At 40.8% G+C, this 23,739-nt stretch overlaps 2 protein-coding genes across 3 annotated transcripts in view; both read right to left on the bottom strand.

Annotated features, from left to right (window-relative positions):
* The window catches only part of LOC309695487 (uncharacterized protein), a gene marked incomplete at its 3' end in the record, with an annotated part of 35,926 nt that extends 12,717 nt beyond the window's left edge, over positions 1-23,209 (bottom strand). The window contains exons 1-2 of one of the 2 annotated variants that reach the window (XM_082516179.1): positions 22,914-23,209; positions 17,740-18,072 (exon numbers count right to left, since the gene is read on the bottom strand). In XM_082516179.1, coding sequence (XP_082372305.1) covers positions 17,740-18,072; positions 22,914-22,986 — 406 coding nt within the window. In that variant the 5' untranslated portion in view covers positions 22,987-23,209. Of the gene's footprint in view, positions 1-17,739; positions 18,073-22,904 lie in introns of both variants that reach the window. The other variant, XM_082516178.1, reaches the window with a different exon arrangement.
* The window catches only part of LOC309694573 (polymeric immunoglobulin receptor-like), a 152,572-nt gene continuing 144,621 nt past the window's right edge, over positions 15,789-23,739 (bottom strand). The window contains exon 5 of the mRNA XM_082514764.1: positions 15,789-17,501. The gene's annotated coding sequence lies outside the window, so the exon portion shown is untranslated. The remainder of the gene's footprint in view (positions 17,502-23,739) is intronic.

The following is a 23,739-nucleotide window of genomic DNA, read 5'->3' as shown; positions in this document are numbered from 1 at the left end:
CTAAGTTACTTATATGTTATGTTTAACCCAAGTAGCGAAAGACCATGGCGGGCTTAAAAACGATGTGCCGGGAGCCCCGCCTTGACCGGCCGATCAGCTGGTGCGTAACAGGCATCTCTGACTTTTGCAAATATGTGATGTATTGATAAATCAAGCACATGTTTGAAGTTCACACAGCACCATGCTCGCCTAAAAAATATCTTAAAACTTTATCTTGTGACCTAGAAAGAACAATATTTCAAACTGGGCCACTCTGTGTTCCTCTGCCACTGCCTCATTTGAGTTTTGGATGAAATGCATTCTGGGATATTGCATTTTGTCATTTCGAGCTTATTGGAGACCAAAACAGCCAATCAGATTTTTTTTCTTAAAAAGGTCCTGTGCTTTACATAGAAGAAAGATTTTACTACATTTGTTTATTCAGAGCTGTTCTAACTGAGACAATGTTGCAGACTTTCAGGAAAAACCTGTTACTCAGTGTTTTCAGGTTTCTGTTTTAATTCTTTTTGTACATATAGTGGGTGCGTTCGCACATCTACGTTCCACATACCAGTGCTTTATTTTCTTTGGACTAATTCCAGATCAGATTAAAGCTACATCCACTGGCTTCTTTTCTTCTCCTGCTGCTCACTGTTTTTATTCCCATGACTAGTTAGGTTTAAAAAAACAAAATTAAGAAATAGAAATCGAATACAAAATGGATGTTAAATTTTTACTTGCCAAAAGAAAAGCCATTGTAAAAAGTGCATTTAAAACACAGTGAAAAGTCAAAAATGTAAGCCCCCTTTTTCAAATGTATATTTGTGACTCTTAACACAGAGTGTCGCCTCCCTAAAACACATGTTTATTAATTTATGTACAGGGAGTGCAGAATTATTAGGCAAGTTGTATTTTTGAGGAATAATTTTATTATTGAACAACAACCATGTTCTCAATGAACCCAAAAAACTCATTAATATCAAAGCTGAATGTTTTTGGAAGTAGTTTTTAGTTTGTTTTTAGTTTTAGCTATTTTAGGGGGATATCTGTGTGTGCAGGTGACTATTACTGTGCATAATTATTAGGCAACTTAACAAAAAACAAATATATACCCATTTCAATTATTTATTTTTACCAGTGAAACCAATATAACATCTCCACATTCACAAATATACATTTCTGACATGCCTTCTGACAAGGCATTGAAGTAATCTAATATTTAGAGGGAATATATTTCCCTCTCAGACGATCACATCATTAATTAAAGTCTTCATATCAATGAGACCCACATTCCGGTCTAATTAAACATTACCCTTCACCTTTTTTTTTCCAATCACATCGACTGCGCCATTACACATACGGAAATATCCTCCCCTCAGCGTGTTTACTGACTTTACTGGCTTACGCTCTTTTACTTTCACACCGTGTTTAAACCGGAAAAAGAAAATATATTTACTATTAATCTAATCTACTCTGTTGCTGTTTACAAGTTTGTTAAAGTTTAACGTTTACTGTTATCGGGCACAGCAGCTCCCCACCTGCTCCTCGCACAGGTGAGTCGAGGTTTGTCCCTAGCGTCACCGCTGAAGTTGAAACTGAATGTAAACTGAATAGGGCCTTAAGTTTTTGATGTGTAGTCTATTATTTAAATCCATTTACCTCTCTTGTCAATTTACCTGTTCACCTACATTTCCTCTACATTGTCTCTGAAAGTAACGACCGTAAAACGAACCAGAGCGAAACGCTTTGCTCTCACGAGGAAACAAAGGGTCATACACAGTGATCTAGTATAGTTCTTCTAAAAACTTATGAAACTCCAACGATCTCTACCTGTTACCTGTAACAGATTTATTCACACGCTTACCTGTACAGCCCAGACGTCCCAGCAAACAGAAGAAGAGAAGCAGCGATATCAGTGATTTTAACTCCATTTATTTCTTTTCTGCCTCAGTTTCTTAGTTTCCTGCTCAAACTCCGTTTGTTGATACAGGACAGTAGATGTAGTTTAAAATAGTGATGGGACGTTCTGTATCGAGGCTTCGGAGCGTGTGTCGAGTAATGGAGGGGGCGTTTCCGCGAAGCGCGTATCGAGGCTTGCTTCATTTATGGGAGGAGCTGAAAATGATGACGTCCGAAGCCTCGCTGCCCGGCTGTACCACGTGACTGGTTCATGAAGTGGTTCGAACTTTGCCGCGAGATATGACAGCGATATAAACCCCTCAGACTTCATTCAAAAATGTGGGTGTTTGATGGAGAGTTGCGGTTAGAGAGAGTTTGGAGACCGTTTGGAGGTTTATGAGAGTGAGGAAAGTCAGGAGAGAATGGAGCCAGCTAAGAAGAGGAGGATGTCCTCCCCTGTGTGGGAACATTTTGATTTTATTCCTCCCAACAAGGTATGTAAATTTCTACAGAAGATGTATTTTCATGATACTGATGGTGCAATACAATTTATGTTGAGCTGTCTTGACTTTTGTACAAGGTGAAGTGTTTGCTATGTGCCAGGGAGCTGGGATATAACAACAACCCCTCATCCATGCTTAGGCACTACAGAGCTTTGCATGAGAATAAGGGGAACAGCGATCGTGGAGCAAGACCAGGTGAGCCATCAAATGCAATGATAATATAGGATGCAGTAATGTTACTAAATGATATAACAATATTATACAACTGTTATAAGTTACGTGTGTGATATTTATATTTGTGCTTTATCTTTATTGTCTTTCCTCAGGAGAACAATCTCAAATAGATGAAGACCTGGTTAGCATGGTGATTGAGGACTCCCAGCCATTTAGCATTGTGGAGGACAAAGGATTCAAAAGATTTGTTAAATCATTAAATCCTAGCTATGTTCTCCCCACTAAAATGTCATAAAAGCAGTGAAAATTTAGTTTTTACAGAATAAAATGTGAACAGGCAGGACTGAGGCTCAAAGCCTCAGTGTGTAGCTGTCCATACCTCAACGTTACAAAAGCACAACCACTGTCCACACCCCAACCACACCTCACCTCACAGTAAATGATCATTTCCATTTCAAGCATTTCCAAATAATCATTTCCCATACTACCACTATAAATATACACAGTGTACTGCCATCACTACAATATACATGTTTTACACACTCCTTTTGTTGTTGACATTTACAGGCTGTGTGCAAAATGCCACACTCTTCAAATTCATGCCAGCTATTATTTTTACGTCCAGTAGGTGTCCTGCTAGAGCAAATGAAGCTTCATGAAGCTTCGCGTTGGGGTGAACCAATTGGATGAAAAGCTTCAGTGCTTCATGGGGCTTCATCTGCCCATCACTAGTTTAAAACGTGTCTGTCTACCTGAGAAAGTTTAGTCAGCGTGATAGCTTCACTCCCAGTGAGGGAAAAAACCAAAATGTATGGAGGAGTCACGTGATTTACATGAAAGCCTAACAGCAACGAATTCCCTCCACCTGTTAGTTTGGTTTAATCCTACTCAGCAAGATGACCTTGAATTAAGGTTTCTTTTTTTTTTATCCGAATCATCTTTATGGTCAATCTCAGAGCTGAATTAATGATAAATTGATGTTAAAATACTGATGAAACCTGAACGTGTTTTAGTAATGACATTGAAAAACATTGATTCAAAGCTGTCTTTTTTATTATTAATCGATGATCTATTTATAGTCACATGTGACAACAATGATGTTTAAAAGTCATGGATTTATATCTGACAGGGAAATTAAAACTATTAAAAAAATAATCAGTTTGACTTTTCTATCACACTGCTCTCAAAGTGGTACATCCCATCTGCCCACTATTGAAAAGTCTTAGATTTATCATTGATCAGTGATGATATTTAAAAATCTTAAATGTATAGCTGACCAGGAGACAATCCTGTATTAGTTGACATCACTCCAGCAAAGAGATCTCCTCTTTGTGCACATCAGGTAAATGTTCATTTATTTTCTAATATTTGAATTGTGCCAAATGTATTTTATAATATTTAATAATATTTCACACTCAGTACAGTGATACATATTATAGATGTGTAATTATCACCTTAGTCATTATTGGACACTTAATAAATGTCATTAAGTGAAGTTAGCTTGCTAACGTAATGGATAACTGATTACGTTATGCAGATTATGTTAAAGAGAAATAGAGTAAATTGTTAGGTAGAAAATCTCAAATGTGAACGCAGTATGTTATTTTCTTTTTCTTTTTTTAACCTGTATTACCCTTTCAGGACCTGTAGCTCAGTAAAGCGCCACTCTGATAGCCAAATCCATCTATTCTCTAATTGGATTGCCCCTGGTAGAACCTGGGACCATTTCGTGGCCTTTCCGTTTTTTAATTCCACGCCATTTCCACTGTGTTTAATGGAGTATAGCCAAATTTTCAAACATGTATTTTTTTCCCATTTTATTTTAAAATTTCAGTCTGAGTTTTTTAAATGAGCTTAAATGGCTGAATAAAAGGCATACATCCACTATCGAACCTCGTGGCCGATTTGTGCCCCATTGAAACCCATTATAAACGCTATTTTTCACGCCAGAAAAATTACGGTCAAAGGGATCGTCAGGTTTCCAGCTTAGGTTTCGTTTTGGACTACAGGCCTTAGAGTTGTAATTTTTTTATTTGTCCACCGGGTGGCGCCCTTGCTTCACATTTGACCTCTGCTGGAAAACAGCGGGCTGCTTGGACAGACCTGCCGGAAATGAAGCCTCATTTCCGGCGTGCAGCAGCGGCTTCGCCCACTGATCGGGCGGACCATTTTTTGGTCCCTAGGACCATGAGAGGGTGCATTTTTTTTTTTAGTCAACAGGAAATGACGTATTTGTTGTCACGTGGTATCGGACGTGTGGGCTGGAAAAAGCAGTCCCCGGTGATCGTGCCCCGGTGATCGTCGCGACTTACCCCGGCAACATGCACTTATTTCGGCCTAGAGGAGGAGCATTTGCCGCCTGGAGACCATTTTCTGGTCCTGAAAAAAAAAATAAAAGGCGATCGAAATGACTCTTGGTGCCAATCTTTAGTCCATCTAAAGGCCTAATTATAATAACAATCAAATATTACTTCAAATGTTTTTTTGGGAAAATATTTAGTTTTTTAGGTTTTTTTTTAGTTTTTTTGTAATTTAAAGGGTTAAAACAACGAAAATATAATTAAAACTTTATATGAATATTTCAGGGAGAAGTAGTTTTAAAAGACTGACCAATTTAAAGTGAAAAAAAAATTAATATTTAATATTTTTATAGCACTTTTTGGGCGTGGTCGATAGTGTGCATTTTATGAAATGCGCTCCTGGAAAAAAAATAAAAGGCGATCGAAATGACTGTTGGTGCCAATCTTTAGTCCATCTAAAGGCCTAATTATAATAACAAACAAATATTACTTCAAATGTTTTTTTTGGAAAATATTTAGTTTTTTTGTTTTTTGGGGCTAAAAAAACAGGGCGCTCATGTAATAAAACTGGGATTTAAAGGGTTAAAACAATGAAAATATAATTAAAACTTGACATGGATATTTTAAGCAGAAGTAGTTTTAAAAGATTGACTAATTTAAAGTAGAAAAAAATATTGATATATAACATTTTTAGAGCACTTTTGGGGCGGGACCATTTTTGGTCCCGAGGTTCACGAAAGGATGGGATTTTGAGGTTCTACCAAAGGTTAAATTTGTGATTGACATTACATTGACCAATCAGCTGAAACGAAGAAAAATTCAGTCAAAATTCATACTTGTAATTTGAGAATTACACACAGCCAGGAAAGTTGAGCCCAGAGTTGAGCCCAAAATGGTGGTGGCTAACCAACCGGACATAGTGGTGGTAGACAAACAGAAGAAGACGGCCGTAGTGATCGATGTAGCGGTTCCCAATGACAGCAACATCAGAAAGAAGGAACACGAGAAGCTGGAGAAATACCAAGGGCTCAGAGAAGAGCTCGAGAGGATGTGGAGGGTGAAGGTAACGGTGGTCCCCGTGGTAATCGGAGCACTAGGTGCGGTGACTCCCAAGCTAGGCGAGTGGCTCCAGCAGATCCTGGGAATAACATCGGAGATCTCTGTCCAGAAGAGCGCAGTCCTGGGAACAGCTAAGATACTGCGCAGGACCCTCAAGCTCCCAGGCCTCTGGTAGAGGACCCGAAGGATAAACCGCACGCAGGGGCGTGCTGGGTGTTATATGTATGTATATATATATATATATCAGTGGAGGCTTTAAAACCAAGTTAACGCAGAAAGTACAAACATCACTAGAGTCACATATCTTTGCCGACATGTGGCCAACAGTAATGTTTTAATGTTCTTTGTTATTAAACATTCGCACATAAATAAGTGACATCATATTCAGTACTTACTTTTAACAGTTCACTCTCTTCTGCCGTATTTTGCGGCAAAAATATCCATTGTGGATATATGGGAACATGAAGCATGCACCGGACCACGCTTGATATTTGGGGAAATCGACGGCGCATTTGGAGTATGCATTTGAAGTACACTTTGAATTGGGACAGCCGTCGTCGCGTGGCGGTGACATAATCGCACTTAAAATGCGTACTTCAAGCGTGCAGACCCTGAATTGGGACACAGCCCCTGAATTGGGACACAGCCAACATGTCCTGAACATGAGCTGAATATGAGCCACATTTACATTTTGCTGCCATCTACTGGTAAAATTGGTAGCACAGCAGCTGCTTTATAAATGTCAACAGTTTAACCTCTTTAACATCACCACTGCTGTCAGTATAAAATGCAGTGATTAGCTGATCCTTTCTAGAATCCCTGTTCTTCCACTTATCCAATCACAGTCACTGAGGGGCTGCAGTCTACTCCCAGGGGCGGAGTAAACCCTGGACAGGTCACAAAATAAATACCCATAAGGAAGTCTAGAAAAATAGAACATCCATCCATCCATCCATCCATCTTCATCCGCTTTATCCGAGGCCGGGTCGCGGGGGCAGCAGCCTAAGCAAAGAAGCCCAGACCTCCCTCTCCCCAGCCACCTCCTCCAGCTTATCCGGGGGAATACCAAGGCGTTCCAAGGCCAGCCGAGAGATATAATCTCTCCAGCGTGTCCTGGGTCTGCCCCGGGGCCTCCTCCCGATGGGACATGCCTGGAACACCTCACCCAGGAGGCGCCCAGGGGGCATCCTTGTCAGATGCCCGAACCACCTCAGCTGGCTCCTTTCGATGTGGAGCAGCAGCTGCTCTACTCTGAGCCCCTCCCGGATGGCCGAACTTCTCACCCTATCTCTAAGGGAGAGGCCAGCCACCCTTCGGAGGAAGCTCATTTCTGCCGCTTGTACCCGCGATCTCGTTCTTTCGGTCACTACCCACAGCTCGTGGCCATAGGTGAGGGTAGGGACGTAGATCGACCGGTAAATTGAGAGCTTCGCTTTTACACTCAGCTCCCTCTTCACCACGACGGACCGGTGCAGCCCCAATCCGTCTGTCGATCTCCGGCTCCCTTCTCCCATCACTCGCGAACAAGACCCCGAGATACTTGAACTCCTCCACTTGGGGCAGGAACTCATCCCCGACCCGGAGTGGGCACTCCACCCTTTTCCGGCTGAGAACCATGGCCTCAGATTTGGAGGTGCTGATCCTCATTCCCGCTGCTTCACACTCGGCTGCGAGCCGTTCCAGTGCGAGCTGGAGGCCCTCACCCGATGAAGCCAACAGAACCACATCATCTGCAAAAATCAGAGATGAGATTCTGAGGCCACCAAAGCGAAAGCCCTCCGCCACTTGGCTGCGCCTAGAAATCCTGTCCATAAAAATTATGAACAGAAAATAGAACATTATTAGTTATTTCACAGGCTTATTGTATAAATTTTACTGCAAACCCTTTTAATAATAACATTGTATAAAGCTTTGGTGATCCTCAGTTCTTGTCCCATTTATTATATATATATTTATTATATAGGAATTTTTTAGCTGGATGTTTGCATGAATAGGATTAAGGCTTCAGTGGCCACTGTGTGTGTTTTTAATCACTACAGAAATGAAATCCCATAATTTTACTTGCTAAAAATGAAGCACAGAGAGAACATGCAAAATCCACACAGATGGTAGATTTAAACTCAGGGCCTGTGAGGCAACAGTGCTAACCACTGCTCCACTAGGCTGGCCTATGAATATGATTACATTCTTTATGATTATTATGTTGTACCTTAACTTCTGATGTACCTTAGCACCAAACAGGTTAAAAGCAGCGTCAGGCTGTAAGCAGGTGAGTCTCATGGTCAAGGCCATGAATACTTGTGTAAATGTTATATTTTTGTCTTTTATTCTCCTCCCAAAGGTAGAGGGATAATCAGTTAGCAGTTCCACAGTTAAAGATGTCATGTTTAGATTTTGTGTGATGTGTATATATATATATGTATATAATTTCAGCCAATTCTGCTCCAATCATAAGGGTAAAGATAATAAAATAGGCCATTTAATATGCAGTGGTCATAGGCCATAGGTCAAGGGTTAGCATAATGTAATAACATCATAAAACAGCATGTTTTAGTTTAATTATTTCCCTTCAGAGGGAGTTGTGCTCTGAGTGCTCTTGTTAATATTATTATTTCACGTGTAGTTCAAATGTTTGGTGTACTTTGACCCTTCTCAGATTTACTAACCAAACAAAAATAAAACAGTCAAACTAACACTATTTTAGTTTTTACTAAATCACATGACATAGCTCTGGAGAAATCATCAAGCTCCAGCAGATCAGCCAACTTGTCTTACCAATAGTACATTTATCGTTAGAGGTTGTTTTGAACCAGCCTGAGTGACAGAGAGCCCTGTTACACCTGAAACATGAGCTCTTTTTATTTGAGCAACTCCCACTAATGCAGCCACTAATTCCGGTTCTGCTAAAGGTTGTGGGTCTTAAAAAATACACTACACAGGGTGAAATTTCCACCCCAAACATTTGGTTACGAGTCAGATTTGTTCCCTCTTCAAACCGCATTGTAGTTCCGATGGAAACAAAACATCTCCTCGACATCTCAGTCTTTTTATATAATCTAGGACCAAGCAGCCAAGAAAATGCAGGCACAGGTGTAATCGTAAAAAAATGAGTTTTATTATGCCTCAATACGCTGTTTTTAAAACTAAGTGGGCCCATAAAAGAGGTCAAATAAACAGAATTCTAATAAAAAATCCTTAACAAAATGACCTGCCCAAACGAGAGGCAGCTCCACTTGGCTCAGATCACAGAAACTCAATGGGAGGCAGAGCCTTCAGTTTTCAGGCCCCTCTTATATGGAACCAGCTTCCAGTTTGGATTCGGGAGACAGACACTATCTCTACTTTTAAGATTAGGTTTAAAACTTTCCTTTTTCCTAAAGCATATAGTTAGGGCTGGAATAGGTGACCCTGAGTCCTCCCTTAGTTATGCTGCAATAGGTGTAGGCTGCTGGGGATTCCCATGATGCATTGAGTTATTCTTCTTCAGTCGCTATGTGTTAATAGACCTCTCTTCACTAAATCATACTTGTTATTAATTTCTGGATCTTTCCATGTCTTTTATCCTGTCTTCCTTCTCTTACCCAGCAGATGGCCGTACCTCCCTGAGTCTTTTTCTGCTGAAGGTTTATTCCTATTAAAAGGGTTTGTTTGGTTTTTCTTTATTATTGTAAGGTCCACCTTAAAACCACATTGACAATAGCTAAACATAAGAAAGCCCATCCCCCCCTGCATGGTCACAATATGGTCCAGTCCACTTAAACCAGCTCCATTCTAGCCTCTTCTTTTACTCCAACCAGGAAGGACCGAAGCAGCACTCAAGTAACTCAGACAGAATAAAGTAATTATAACAGCATATACCCATAGTACCATGACAAACACTATGAACCAAATTTGATGAATCATTTGAAATGTGGCATACTGCTGTCAACTATAAAAACAAATTAACCAAGTTAAACCGTTGTGCTAGATCACATCAATGACAAATTAACTTAATGTAGAAGGAAAATAGAAACCAGAGTATTTGAATTGTGTGGTTGCATGTAGCCATCACACACACAAACAGGCTAAGACAGGTTTTCACTTTGCCTCAGTGACAGTCTGGAATCTGTTTAATCATGCAGCAGGATCACACACACATTTATGTGCCACGCATTAGTGTTTTATTTTTTCTTCATCTGTTTCAGATCAGATTAAAGCTGCATGCTGCAAAAAAAAAAAAAAAAAAAAAGCTAACATGGTGCAAAACCCCCACTGCAGCTGTTGGGACGGGTCATACAAAAAGTGAAGTGATCAAAGAAAACTGTTCAAAGCAGTACAATGGATAGCACGTGTGCAGTCTCTGGAGAACAAGCTGTGCGAGCTTCGGGCACGGATCTCATTCCAGCGAGAGATGCGGGACTGCTGCGTGATCTGCCTCACAGAAACCTGGCTATCGGACAAGGTACCGGACTCCGCAATACAACTACCGGGGTTCTCCGTGCATCGCGCGGACAGGTCACAGGATCTTACTGGGAAATGCAGAGGCGGTGGTGTGTGTTTCATGATCAACAACAGCTGGTGTGATTATGCGAACGTGCACCCGGTCAAATCCTTCTGCTCACCGGACCTGGAGTACCTGATGATTAAGTGCCGGCCATTCTGGCTACCGAGGGAATTTACAGCAGTGATTATTACGGCTGTTTACATTCCCCCACAAGCCGACACTGACCGAGCACTCAGGGAACTGTACAGCGCGATCAGCAGCGAGGAAACCGCACACCCAGAGGCAGCGTTTATCACAGCCGGAGACTTTAATAAGGGAAACCTGAAGAAAGTCTCACCCAAACTCCACCAACACATCCACTTTAACACTCGTGGAGACCGGCTACTCGACCACTGCTACACCTCTTTCCGGGATGCGTACAAAGCCCTCCCCCGCGCCCCATTCGGCCAATCAGATCACCGCTCCATCCTGCTCCTGCCCGCCTACAGGCAGAAGCTGAAACAGGAAGCTCCAACCCGGAGGGCGGTGCACTGTTGGACGGACCAATCGGAGTCTGCGCTGCGGGACTGTTTTGATCACGCGGACTGGGAAATGTTTCACGTGGCTGCTAAGGACATTGATGAGTACACAGACTTAGTCTGTGGATTTATCAGGAAATGCGTGGAAGATGTCGTCCCATCCAGAACAGTTAAATCCTTCCCAAATCAAAAACCCTGGATTAACAGAGATGTTCGTGCAGCACTGGCGGCACGGAGCACCGCCTTTGCCTCCGCGAACACATCGGACTACAAACACGCACATTACCAACTCCGGAAGACGATCAAAGCAGCCAAACGTGAGTACAGGGACAGGGTGGAGCAACAGTTTGACAACCCTCGGAGTATGTGGCAGGGACTAAACACGATCACAGACTTTAGAGGGAAAACCAGCACACCGCAGACCACGGCCTCTCTGTGTGAGGATCTAAACGTATTCTACGCTAGATTCGACACAGCGAACACCATGAGACCGGACAGTGTGCGCACCGCGGATGACGTCAGTGCGCACACTGTGTCTGAGGAGGATGTGCGGAAGTGCTTCAGGAAGGTGAACGCACGCAAAGCTACTGGTCCGGACGGGATTCCCGGCCGCGTCCTCAAGTCATGCGCGGCTCAGCTGGCTGGAGTGTTCACACACATCTTCAACCTTTCCCTCTCTCTGTCTGTAGTCCCAGCCTGCTTCAAAATGGCCACCATCGTCCCTGTACCCAAATCCTCCACCATCTCCTCATTGAACGACTGGCGACCTGTAGCCCTGACCCCCATCGTGAGCAAATGCTTCGAGAAGCTGGTCAGGGACTTCATCCGCTCTGCACTACCCGACTCACTGGACCCTCTACAGTTCGCATACCGCCACAACAGGTCCACTGATGATGCCATAGCCCTGACACTACACACTGCCCTGTCACACCTGGAGAGGAGAGACACGTATGTGAGAATGCTGTTTGTAGATTACAGCTCAGCATTCAATACCATCGTTCCCTCGAAGCTGGACAGGAAACTGCAGGATCTAGGACTGAGCAGCTCCCTCTGCAGCTGGATCCTTAGCTTCCTGTCTGACAGACGCCAGGTGGTCAGACTGGGCAGCATCACCTCATCCCCCATCACACTGAACACTGGTGCTCCACAGGGGTGTGTACTGAGCCCTCTCCTATACTCACTCTACACCTACGACTGCACAGCCACTAACAACTCCAACATCATTGTGAAGTTTGCGGACGACACTACAGTGGTGGGTCTTATCACCAACGGTGATGACACGGCTTACAGGGAGGAGGTCAGCGCCCTGACCCACTGGTGTCAAGACAACCATCTCACCCTCAATGTCGCAAAGACAAAGGAGTTGATAGTGGACTTCCGGAGGTGCAGAGAAGTACACACCCCCATCACCATCAACGGCGCTGCTGTGGAGAGAGTGAGCAGCTTCCGGTTCCTTGGTGTACATCTGGCTGAGGATCTTACATGGTCAGTACACACAAACAAAACAGTGAAGAAGGCGCAGCAGCGCCTCTTCTTTCTCAGGAGACTGAAAAGATTCGGCATGAGCCCCCGCATTCTCAGGACCTTCTATCACTGTGCCATTGAGAGCATCCTCACTGGATGCATCACCACCTGGTATGGCAACAGCACCGCCTACAATTGCAAAGCTCTCCAGCGAGTAGTGCGGTGCTCTGAACTGATAATTGGAGGTGAGCTTCCCTCCCTCCAAGACATCTACAGGAAGCGCTGCCTGAGGAAAGCGGGGAGGATCATCAAGGACTCCAGTCACCCCAGCCATAAACTGTTCAGACTGCTTCCATCAGGAAGGAGGTTCTGCAGCATCCGGTCCCGTACCAGCAGACTGAGAGACAGCTTTTTCCATCAGGCCATCAGACTGCTGAACACGTCATAGACACCTCAGCTTCACTACTGGAACTTCAACATTATGCACTCCATACTGTACAGTAATGCCACTGTTTTGCACATATTCAACTCTGTATATTTTTATATATTTTATTTATTGTTTACTCTATTTAATTTGTAAAATATGTGTACACACACACACACACACACACACACAGAGGAAAACATTTAGTATACACATCCAGAAATGCATATACTATTATATATTGTACATATATTTATTAGTTTCAGATTAGCCATTCTTGTATTTGCTTGTTTACATTATTGTATTGTGCACACCTCTGTTGCTTGTGAAGCTCGCACACAAGAATTTCACTCACATGTGCTGTACCAATGTACCTGCACATGTGATGTGACAATAAAAGTGATTTGATTTGATATTGAGATTGACGGCTACCACGTGGTAGTGATGTAGAAAATGGAAAGGCAACCAAAACAAACAGGCAGATGAATGATTACAAATGTCTGTTATTGAACTCAAACATTAGCTTCATAACAATCAGAATGAAAATGCTAAAATATAGACAGAACTTCAGAACTTGAGCAGTGTTTTCCTCCACTCTGTGTTTCTGCACATCTCACAATGCTAAGATGTCCTAATGAAATTCATTAAAAACATAACATACATTTTTAAACCAAGAAAGGAAGGAGTTACATCATCCTATTTGTGCTTTAAGGGGACAGAATATAAATTCTCAACAATTCTCTAAACCACCACAAGATGGCGCTCCAACACAAGGAATGAAATCATTCCTGCTCAGGCAGGTCAGCAATCACATGTACTACACATCTAATTAACTTCTGCGCACCAGAAACATAGTTTCACAACTCTTCCATTTTACACAGTCACACAATATAATGTTCGAAAACACATCAGACATTTAAGGAAACAAACAAACCCTGAACAAGATTAACAAATATCAAATTATGAGCCAATTTTAGTGATAATTACTAATTAGCAAGTTAACTAAAGTGTCAAAATAGAGATCCACTTAGTTCACAACAGCGCTCTGCTTTGGAGTCAGACAGTCTGTATGACTGAGCAAGGGCTGCTGGGTAATGAAGTCCCAATAACATAATCTGGACTTTTTATGCAACAAATCTGAGTGAGGCTTTTGCCTCGAATTCCAACTTCATACCAAACCAAATGCATAGAGAAAGTAGAAACAGTGTATCGTCAGTGTCGAGGATGGAGATCAACCAGGATGGCTGTGAAACATCTGCTGACATCTTGTTGAATTTAATGGTGGAAATCCACAAACAGCAGCAGGTCATGTGATCACATCATGTACATTAAAAAAACATAGTGAAGCTCACATTAGAAATTATTATGAGTTGTGATTTGTTTCCCTGCTGAATCACTAAAGAGATTTTAGGGTTCCACATCTGCTGAATCCCAAATTTAAACCTTGACTGTTCTAATTTTACTGTTTAGGTTTGGAGGTGAAGTCACCCTCTGCCCTCTGTAAGCAACAGTAAATACTTATTTTCTTTTACTGCATGTCTCCTACATAACACACTAGCCCCATTTTTTAAAATTATAGTTCAAATTGTAATAGTATTTGTATTCTGTCGTAGTAATATTATTATATTAATATAGCACAGGTTCAGTTCTCTTTGCGCAAAGTTATTCTAATATTTTGCATACATATTGGATTCAAAAGTTCAGAAAAAAGATACAACCACACACATTTTGAGGGCAGATCTCATCACCCATGTTTGGTTGACAAATCTGGCCAAACTGAAAGTGAAATTATTTTTATGATTTGTAAGGTCAAATAATGGTTTCAGTGGGTTTTATTTTTATTTTCTAAAGTCAAGTGTTTGTTTTTAAAGATAAAAGAGAAGACAAAAGTGTAAATGAAGATGATAATAGGCTAAACTTGTGATTGTGTGGCTCTAAAAATCTGGTTAGTCTGTGAAACAAAGCATTGGAAAAATATTAAAGTTGTTTTCTACTACAAATGTTGCTGAAGCTTCGACCTCTTCTGAGCGATAACTCAAAGATTTCTAAGCAGCTTTTGAGGTTGAAATTTTTTTGTTCATTGATTCTTTTATGTCACGTGTCCCCAAGAAGCATTTGAGACAGAGAACAAATTAACAGATCAATATCATAAAACACTCATTTAAAATAAAATTTACTATTAGATGACAAATATTTAAAGCCTTAGTGGATAATAATCAGAAGCTGAGTCGTGTTAAGCCAGTTTTGAAGTGTGTATTTGCTCTTAGGTTGAGGTCTGGTGAGGGGCTGGGGTTGATGTAGTACCTGTACTGGCCACCAGGCGGCACAGACATTAAAGTGGACAGCCCGTTTACAGAAGTCACAGGTGAGCAGGTAAGAGGAAGGACAGCTAGAAGGAAGTGAGTTTTTCCACTGTCTCAGCTGTTGGTCACGTCATGTTTTCTACTCTCTGTTTTTACAAACATGACTTTTGCCCCAAGACTTTTGTAGATGTTTTAAATCTAAATGAAAGTGAAATTTGAAGCACAAGGACCAGTTAGACTCAAATATACCTGAGAAATATTAAATGTTTGTCTTGTATTAATGAAATCACAAAGCTGCAGGTTTGTGCCTCCTGATGAAATATATTTCTAGAGAAGAAAAATCAAACAGGACTTCAAATATTATAACACAGCAGTCTGGAAAATTCCTGTCTCACCTTATCAGCACCTTTTGTCTGAATGAAATTACTGTTTTTAGTTTTCTTTTAAAACATTTACAGAGGAATGAACTGAAAATGTAGCTTAGTGATGGTATACTGTGGGTGTATGTCGAGGTTGTATTGAATCAGACTTCATGTTTGGGTGCAACGACCTGTTAAACCTGCTTCCTGGGCTCTTTTCATTTAAGCACCTCCCACAAACACAGCCACTGTTCTCAGCACTGCTGAAGCTGCCGGGCTCTAAAAAAGTCCCGTCCTCTGTGTAGAAGGAAGTCATCACAACATTTGGTTATTCAGACTTTATTCTGACTGAAACAAGGCTGCAGGCTCCGAACTCTGTTTCACAGGGACAGGCTCAGACAGTTTCACTTTAACTCAGTCACAGTGTTACATCTGTTTGTACATGCAGTGGGTTCATTCACACGCCCACATCAGTGTTTTATTTTCTTTGGACTGATTCCAGATCAGATTAAATCTGCATTGACTGGCTCAACCGGTCAGAGGTTGAGCCGAGAAATACTTTTTTAAAAATCAAATATTAAAACATTTTAAACATATATTAGAAAAAAAAAAGCCATGGTAAAAACTTGGAAAAAAAAGTAAGCCCCCCCCCCCCCCCCCCCCCATTTTTCAAACCCATCCGATGGTTCTCAGGCTGGATATTTGGCTCTCCTACCATAGAGTGTAGCCTAACCTATCTAGCACGTGTGTGTGTGTGTGTGTGTGTGTGTGTGTGTGTGTGTGTGTGTGTGTGTGTGTGTAATAAGAGAATATAACATTCACACCAGTACAGTAGCTGAGTGATACATGTTTATGTGTTACAAACTTTTAAGAAAATCACGACATAATCTGTAACAATTCAAATACATTATTAAATTTTTTTTTTATAAAATCTAATAAAATATTTTACAAACAACAGATAATGATTTAAACTGACAATTATTGTTAAAATTAGGCAGTTTGTTGGTATGGTGAGCAGGAACATATAATTATGCAAAACAATGCAAAGTTTCATTTTGTCTTGTTTCCTGTGTCTCTCCTCTGTCAGTCTGAATGCTGAACTTACTGATAATAACCTGGAACAGCAGCAGGACTCACAGTTCAGTTATGAACCCACTGAACACAAATCATTGGATTATTTGGAAGAAGTCGCCTTCTACGATTTCTGTAGAACAAAAACAACAAGAAGCATGGCAGAAACTGACAGACCAACTTTAAGTCCACTGTTCTGACCTCCGTCATTCTTCTCATCCTCCTTCCCTCCACTTTGTCCTCCTGTCTGACCTGCAGCTGAGAAACAGGTGTGAGGTGTCAGCTGTCAGGTAGGTGATGAGTGAAGAACAGAACAGAATCCATTTCCTCTTCAAACTGCTGTCAGACATTATCTACTGCACTCTGATGTCACTTTCTGGATGAAGTCCTGTTCTTTGCTGAGACTGAGGTTGATGAAGCAGTTCCTTCTCAAGTGTCAAAGTGACATCAGGGATCCTTGTGGCATGTTGGTGACAGCTGTCTGTTTTCATATCATTTTTGTCTCTATGTTCATCAGCAGGAGATTCACAATTCAGCCACAGAACGTTCTCAAACATTTGTCTCTGTGGTTCAGTGCCATGTGAGTCCTAACGTTGTTCTTTATATCTTATGTTGATCAAAACACCAACACCTGCAACAACAACAAAAACTGACATTGCTACTATCTGAGTCCACTGTTGGACCAACATCAGTCACTCTGAATGTTGAACTGGCTTTTCATGAATCTGAAACAAGCAGCAGGACTCACAGTTCAGTTTGGAAGCCACTGATGGAATTTCAAAGCCCCTGATCCTCAGGGGCCCAGTAATCTGGATTTTGTCTACGTCTATATGTTCTGTAGATAAAAACAGCACCAACACCAACAACAACAAGCACAGCAGGAACTGACAGACCAACTATCAGTCCAACAGATCCACTCTTCTCTCCTTCATCCTTCTTCCCTCCACTTTGTCCTCCTGTCTGACCTGCAGGTGAGAAACAGGTGTGAGGTGTCAGCTGTCAGGTAGGTGATGAGTGAAGAACAGAACAGAATCCATTTCCTCTTCAAACTGCTGTCAGACATTATCTACTGCACTCTGATCACATCACTCAGACCAGCTGCTTTCTACAAAGTCTCATCAACAACATCTTTAGAAACAAACATGAACAACCAGGAAGCAGCTTCACCTCTGATCACACACACACTCAACTCTACTCACTCACCTCGTTCTTCTACCTTCAGGCTGGTGCTGTTCAAAATTTGAACTGGCTGATTGTTGTATCCTGCTTCACATTTATATGTTCCAGAATCGTTCATGGTGACATTCTGGAGAATCACTGAGAAGTTTCCATTCTTCATCCATTTTGAATCATTCAGCTCCACCCGACCTTTAAATGATTGACCCAGGAGGTCTTCCTGAAAATGACCGTCTTTTAAGTAAAAGACATAACCCTGTATCTGCTGCTCAGGTTTGGTCCACCTCAACAGTACGTTAGTAGCATCACTGTGGCCGTAACACTCCAGAGTGGCATTTTCTCCTCGTCTGACTTTTTGGCCTACAGAAGGAAAAGATGAGAAAAAAAAGGAAGAAAAATCAGTAACACAGTTCTAACAAAATATTTAATTTCAATACAATAATTCAAGCAGTCTTCTTACTTTAAACTGAACATATCACAAAACAGATGATAAGATGATGGAAATAGAAAAATATGTATGAGAGTTGATAAGTGAATAACGAAGCTTTACTGGTGACATATTCACGTGTGTTTATAGATCTTTTTATGTTGATGATAGATTTTTGTCTGTAGAGGAACTGATTAAAATATGTTGATTTTACTTTTGGAAAACACCAGAGCCTATACAAAAGTAAATGTAAAGTCATACCAATTACTACTGTTTTATTCATTAATTTTTATTTTATTTTAATTTTATTTTATTGTTTTTGTAGAAGGTGCTGTAGAAGATTTCTATCCTGAGTACATATCTTGCATAAAAAATAGAACAAATGTCCAACCTGTGTGCTTTGCTTTTAATCTAGTGAAAAACCCCAATAATAAAGCTGGTGTGCATATTAAAGTCAATAATTGAAAGTATTTTTTAAAATTAACTTTAAACATGTTGTTGTTGACTTAGATAAAGATAAAATATATATCAAAATGGTCTACACTTAAAATGTACCTTTTAAGTGAGTCCTACAAAGTGCTTTCAGGTGTTTTCACAGACACAGGATGGAGCCTGGGAGCTTTAAAGTTCGGTTTGTTAAACAGTGCTCGCCTAAACTGAACTGTGTGATTTCTGAACCATAATCAGCTAAACATTTTTTTGAGTTTGACTTTTTGCTCTACGTGAATAAATGTCATGTACATGTAGCCACCGTGATGCACCCATTTGTTTTTAACTTGTTTTTTGTTTGTTTGTTTTCACTGATAATTGTATTAAAAACACATTTCCTCTTGCTTGAAAGTCCAGCTAATGTCTGCACAGATCCCTGACAGGATGAATATCAAACAGCTCAATAATAAAAGGAAATTTATAAAATGTTTTTAACCAACCGCATCCTACGGAAACAGAGACATTTGCAATACCATAGAACAAGCATAAGCTTTAGTTACACCTTTGTGTACAGTGGAGAGCCAACAGCCAAGTAGTCATTTCTCTTAAGGTCCCATTATATTCACTGCAGTAGACACGAGTGTGCTGAGCAAAAACAGCAATGAACATTATTGTCTGGAGTCACACCCACGATGTGACCACTAGGGCTGGGCCATATTATACCGTTCACGGTAATACCGGTATAATGTTAGGCAACGATAGGAAAATGAAATATCGCGATAGAATGGGAGTAAAACGCGCATGCGCAGTGCCTTTGTTTTCATACGCACATGGCCGATTGTTGAGTGAAACAGATGAACCAGAATTGGTTTGTAAAAATGGTGCAACTTCAGTGATGTGGAACTGGTTTGGTGTTTGTCCGTCAGATACACAACAAAGCACATTTTTTTGCAGAACATGCAAGCGGCCGTTGTTATTGTCATATTTGTCGGACTAAGATGCTCTTAAATCTGGGAGTAATCTGGGTCCTAAACTCCGTATCCTTCAGGTCAAACAACACTGCAGCATCACTTAGAGTTAAAAACTGTCTAAATTCTTTCATCTTTAATAAAACGATCAGCATTGCTGCTTTACCAGGTGTAACTATGAAGTTTAACTTCCAGGCATCCATGAAAACAAAAGTTATTACATTTAACGGAGTTAGAAGTTAGCAGGAAGCTAGCGGAAGTTAGCTCGCTAGTTTCGCTAGTTACCTAAGCATGATATTGCATGTTCTGACTGAGAGATTTCTGAAAAAAATCAAACGTACAGCTCTGCTATCACTTCCAACATAAATGAAGACAGGAAACTAAACAGCAGTGACGTTTGTAGGGTTACTGAAGTTGGGCTAGCTGGTATATAATGATGTGCTACGTGATCGCTAGCGACACAGCTATGTTAGCATAACATAAACAGTGAAGCTGGAGGACGAACGCTAACACTTTTCTACTTATAAAAGTTAACGTGAAGGTTCTTCATGGTTAGAGACAAATGCAATCGCATGGCAGGATACTGTAAACGGACCAAACTTCAGTCAGGAGAACAACTGAGATAATCCATCCACAATACGAGGTTAGTCATTAATATACTGCAACAACATGGGAATAGAGCAGCTGCCAGAGAATTTAACATTAATGAATCAATGGTACAGAAGTGGAGGAAGCAAGAAGAATGAGTTTAATAAAGTTTGATTTATCTGACTGCTTTGTTTCGCTTAATGTGCCTTATAATCCCGTGCACCTTATGATCCGAAAAATACATACTGCACACTGCAGTTTAATGTTGCAAAGCACCTCTTTTTAACTTCAGTGGATATTATACATGGTTATGCTCAGGATATGTCAGCCCATTTCTACTGGAAATGCCTTTTGGTTAAACTTTCAGCAAGGAATTTGCATTTGCACTGTTACATTTTTATAAAGCTTTAATGTACATAAAAACCAGCTTCTTGTTTAAGTGAAAATAAATGGAAGGTTGTCTTTTTGCGCTAGTAATGTTGTGGAGTTGTATTTTGTCTCGCATCAATTATATCGTCGGTTATATTGTTATCGCAAATTTTCAAATATATATCGTGATAAATATTTTTGGCCATATCGCCCTGCTCTAGTGACCACCATCCCAGCCCACAACACCTACAGTCAGTTTGGATTTCTGGACTCATGTGGGTTCTCATCACCATTCTGTTTTGACTCTTTTAATCCGGGTGACACTGATGGGTGTGAGGGTGTCGAATACTTGGAAAGACCAACTGAAAGCAGCTGCAGTAAAGGTCTGGCAGGGCATTAAAAAAGGAACAAACCCAGCATGTGGTGATGTCCATGGGTTCAAGACTTCAGGCGGTCATTGCTAGCAAAGGGGTTTCAACCAAGTATTAGAAATGAACTTTTTATTTCCAGTTATTTAATTTGTCAAATTGCTTTTGAGCCCCTGAAATGAAGGGATTGTGTTAAAAATACTTTAGTTCCTCACACTTTTATGCAATAATTTTTGTTCAGCTCAGTGAATTAAAGCTGAAAGTCTGCACTTCAACTGCACCTGAGTCATGTCATTTAAAATTCATTGTGGTAATGTACAAAACCAAAATTAGAAACAAATTGTCTCTGTCCAAATAATCATGGATCTAACTGTATTGCAGTCAGTTTGCAACAGTTTCAGCTACAAGAGCAGAACACTTCTGTTTATTTCTGCTTACTTCCTTAATTCTTGCTTGGTTATTTAGTTTCTGGGTTTCACTGTGGTGTACTCTCATCAACTCTTTTTGAAGAGAGATTGGTGGGATGGCAGAGAGGGACAGGAGGAAACTCAACTGGTCAGGAGGGCCAGCTCTGTGCTGGACTGTCCACTGAAGTCCATTGAGCAGGTTGGAGAGGAGAGGATGTTGTCTAAGCTAACATCCATCATGGCCAACACCTCCCACCCCCTGCATGAGACTGTAGGAGCACTGAGCAGCTCGATCAGCAGTAGACTTTTACACCCACAGTGTAGGAAGGAGCGCTACCACAGGTCATTCTTACCAGCAGGGGTCAGACTCTATAACACAGTTTGACACTTTTTGGTTATCTTACTCATCAAATGCTGCTACTGATCTGCAGCTTGTTTGTACACTGTATTTCATAAGGATCATTCACACTCCCCACACTTGCGTACATATCCCTGTACAATTTATACATATCTCTGTATGTTTTTTTTCCCATTTGAATTTCTATTGTTTATATATATATATATATATATACACACATACATATATATATGTATATGTGTGTATATACACACATATACATATATATGTATGTGTGAGGAGTATATTAATTTTTATACTCCTCTTGCTATAAGAGCTGTGTAAGACCCACATTTCTCATTCGTGGGATAATAAATTAATAAATCTATTTTATTCTCTGCTCCTCATTCCTGCCTACATCCCCGTCAGGAAACAAACCCCTCCAAGCACCTGGGTCATTAAAATGTGGCCTGATAATGCTCTCCTCCAGCAACAGGACTGTTTTGATCTGACAGACGATCCATATTTTAACAGCAGGACCTGGAGACATGCACTCAGTCTGTGACTTAAAAGTGTTTTAGTTATAAAGATCATTTACAGTCTGTGTTATTATGGCATTACTCAAAGCACAGTGAAGAAAAACTGTCAGGTAGAAAATAATTAATTTGATAGATTTATAATACTATGTTAATATTATCCGTATTGTATCAAAATATAACAATAAATATTAAGCTGTGAGCACTGGTTAGAATGTACTTTTTTTTAGGCAGCAGAATCTCCATCTGTGATAATACAAACTTAATGTCAGCAAAAAGGTAAGGCTGCTGATGCTTGAATGTTTGACTTATAAATATAAGGAAGTTCAACTACATACACTTCACTTTGGTATAAAAACTATTGTGGATAAATGCATTTTATTATCATCATTATTATTAATAATAAACGGAGCTTTGTCTCCCTCTATCCACATGTTGGAAATAGCTGATGTTTACATAAACCACGTGACGATGGTGCAAACGGGACTTTCCTTTAACCCTCAGATGGAGGCCTTTTGATTTTATATTGATCATGTCTCTTATTTCAACGGCGAAAAAATTGTCTCGCGGTAAATTTCGTCATAATGTCGTCACTTAGCTCTAAAACCAATCTACTGTTAAATCCATATGTGAAATGTGAAAATGAAACTTAACTTATCGTGACTGAAGTCTTGTGACTTACACGATGTCTCACAGTAATTACATAGAGCCCAAATCTATCCCTCTCCCTGTGACATTTTACTACCCATCAGACTGATTAAACGCTGGTTACCTTCACAGTCAAGTCCCAGCAGATAGAAGATTAATACTTCCGTCAGGACAGTCCATGGTCGCCAAGGCGTCATTACAGTCGGAAGCGGCGCCGCCTATACACTGGGGCAATGCCCCCTTAAATCAGACTTTTAGAAGTTGAGAAAGAAAATAATAGATTATCCACAAACTGAATATTGACAAGGTTTACTACAATAGCTGAAAAATCCGCTGGAAAAGGCACAAATGAGATGATAGGTTTCATTTAGTGATGGGACGTTCTGTATCGAGGCTCCGAAGCTTGTGTCGAGTAATGGAGGGGACGTTTCCGCGATGCGCGTATTCGCGATGCTTCATTTATGGGAGGAGCTGAAAATGATGACGTCCGAAGCCTCGCTGCCCGGCTGTACCACGTGACTGGTTCATGAAGTGGTTCGAACTTTGCCGCGAGATATGACAGCGATATAAACCCCTCAGACTTCATTCAAAATGTGGGTGTTTGATGGAGAGTTGCGGTTAGTGAGAGTTTGGAGACAGTTTGGAGGTTTATGAGAGTGAGGAGAGAAAGTCAGGAGAGAATGGAGCCAGCTAAGAAGAGGAGGATGTCCTCCCCTGTGTGGGAACATTTTGATCTTATTCCTCCCAACAAGGTATGTAAATTTCTACAGAAGATGTATTTTCATAATACTGATGGTGCAATACAATTTATGTTAAGCGGCTTTACTTTTGTACAAGGTGAAGTGTTTGCTATGTGCCAGGGAGCTGGGATATAACAACAACACCTCATCCATGCTTAGGCACTACAGAGCTTTGCATGAGAATAAGGGGAACAGCGATCGTGGAGCAAG

The sequence above is a fragment of the Aulonocara stuartgranti genome (assembly GCF_965226115.1).
Source record: "Aulonocara stuartgranti genome assembly, chromosome: 3".
NCBI classification, from domain to species: Eukaryota; Metazoa; Chordata; class Actinopteri; order Cichliformes; family Cichlidae; genus Aulonocara; species Aulonocara stuartgranti.
Note: the sequence above shows the minus strand (reverse complement) of the source record. Positions and strands in the feature narration are given on the sequence as shown.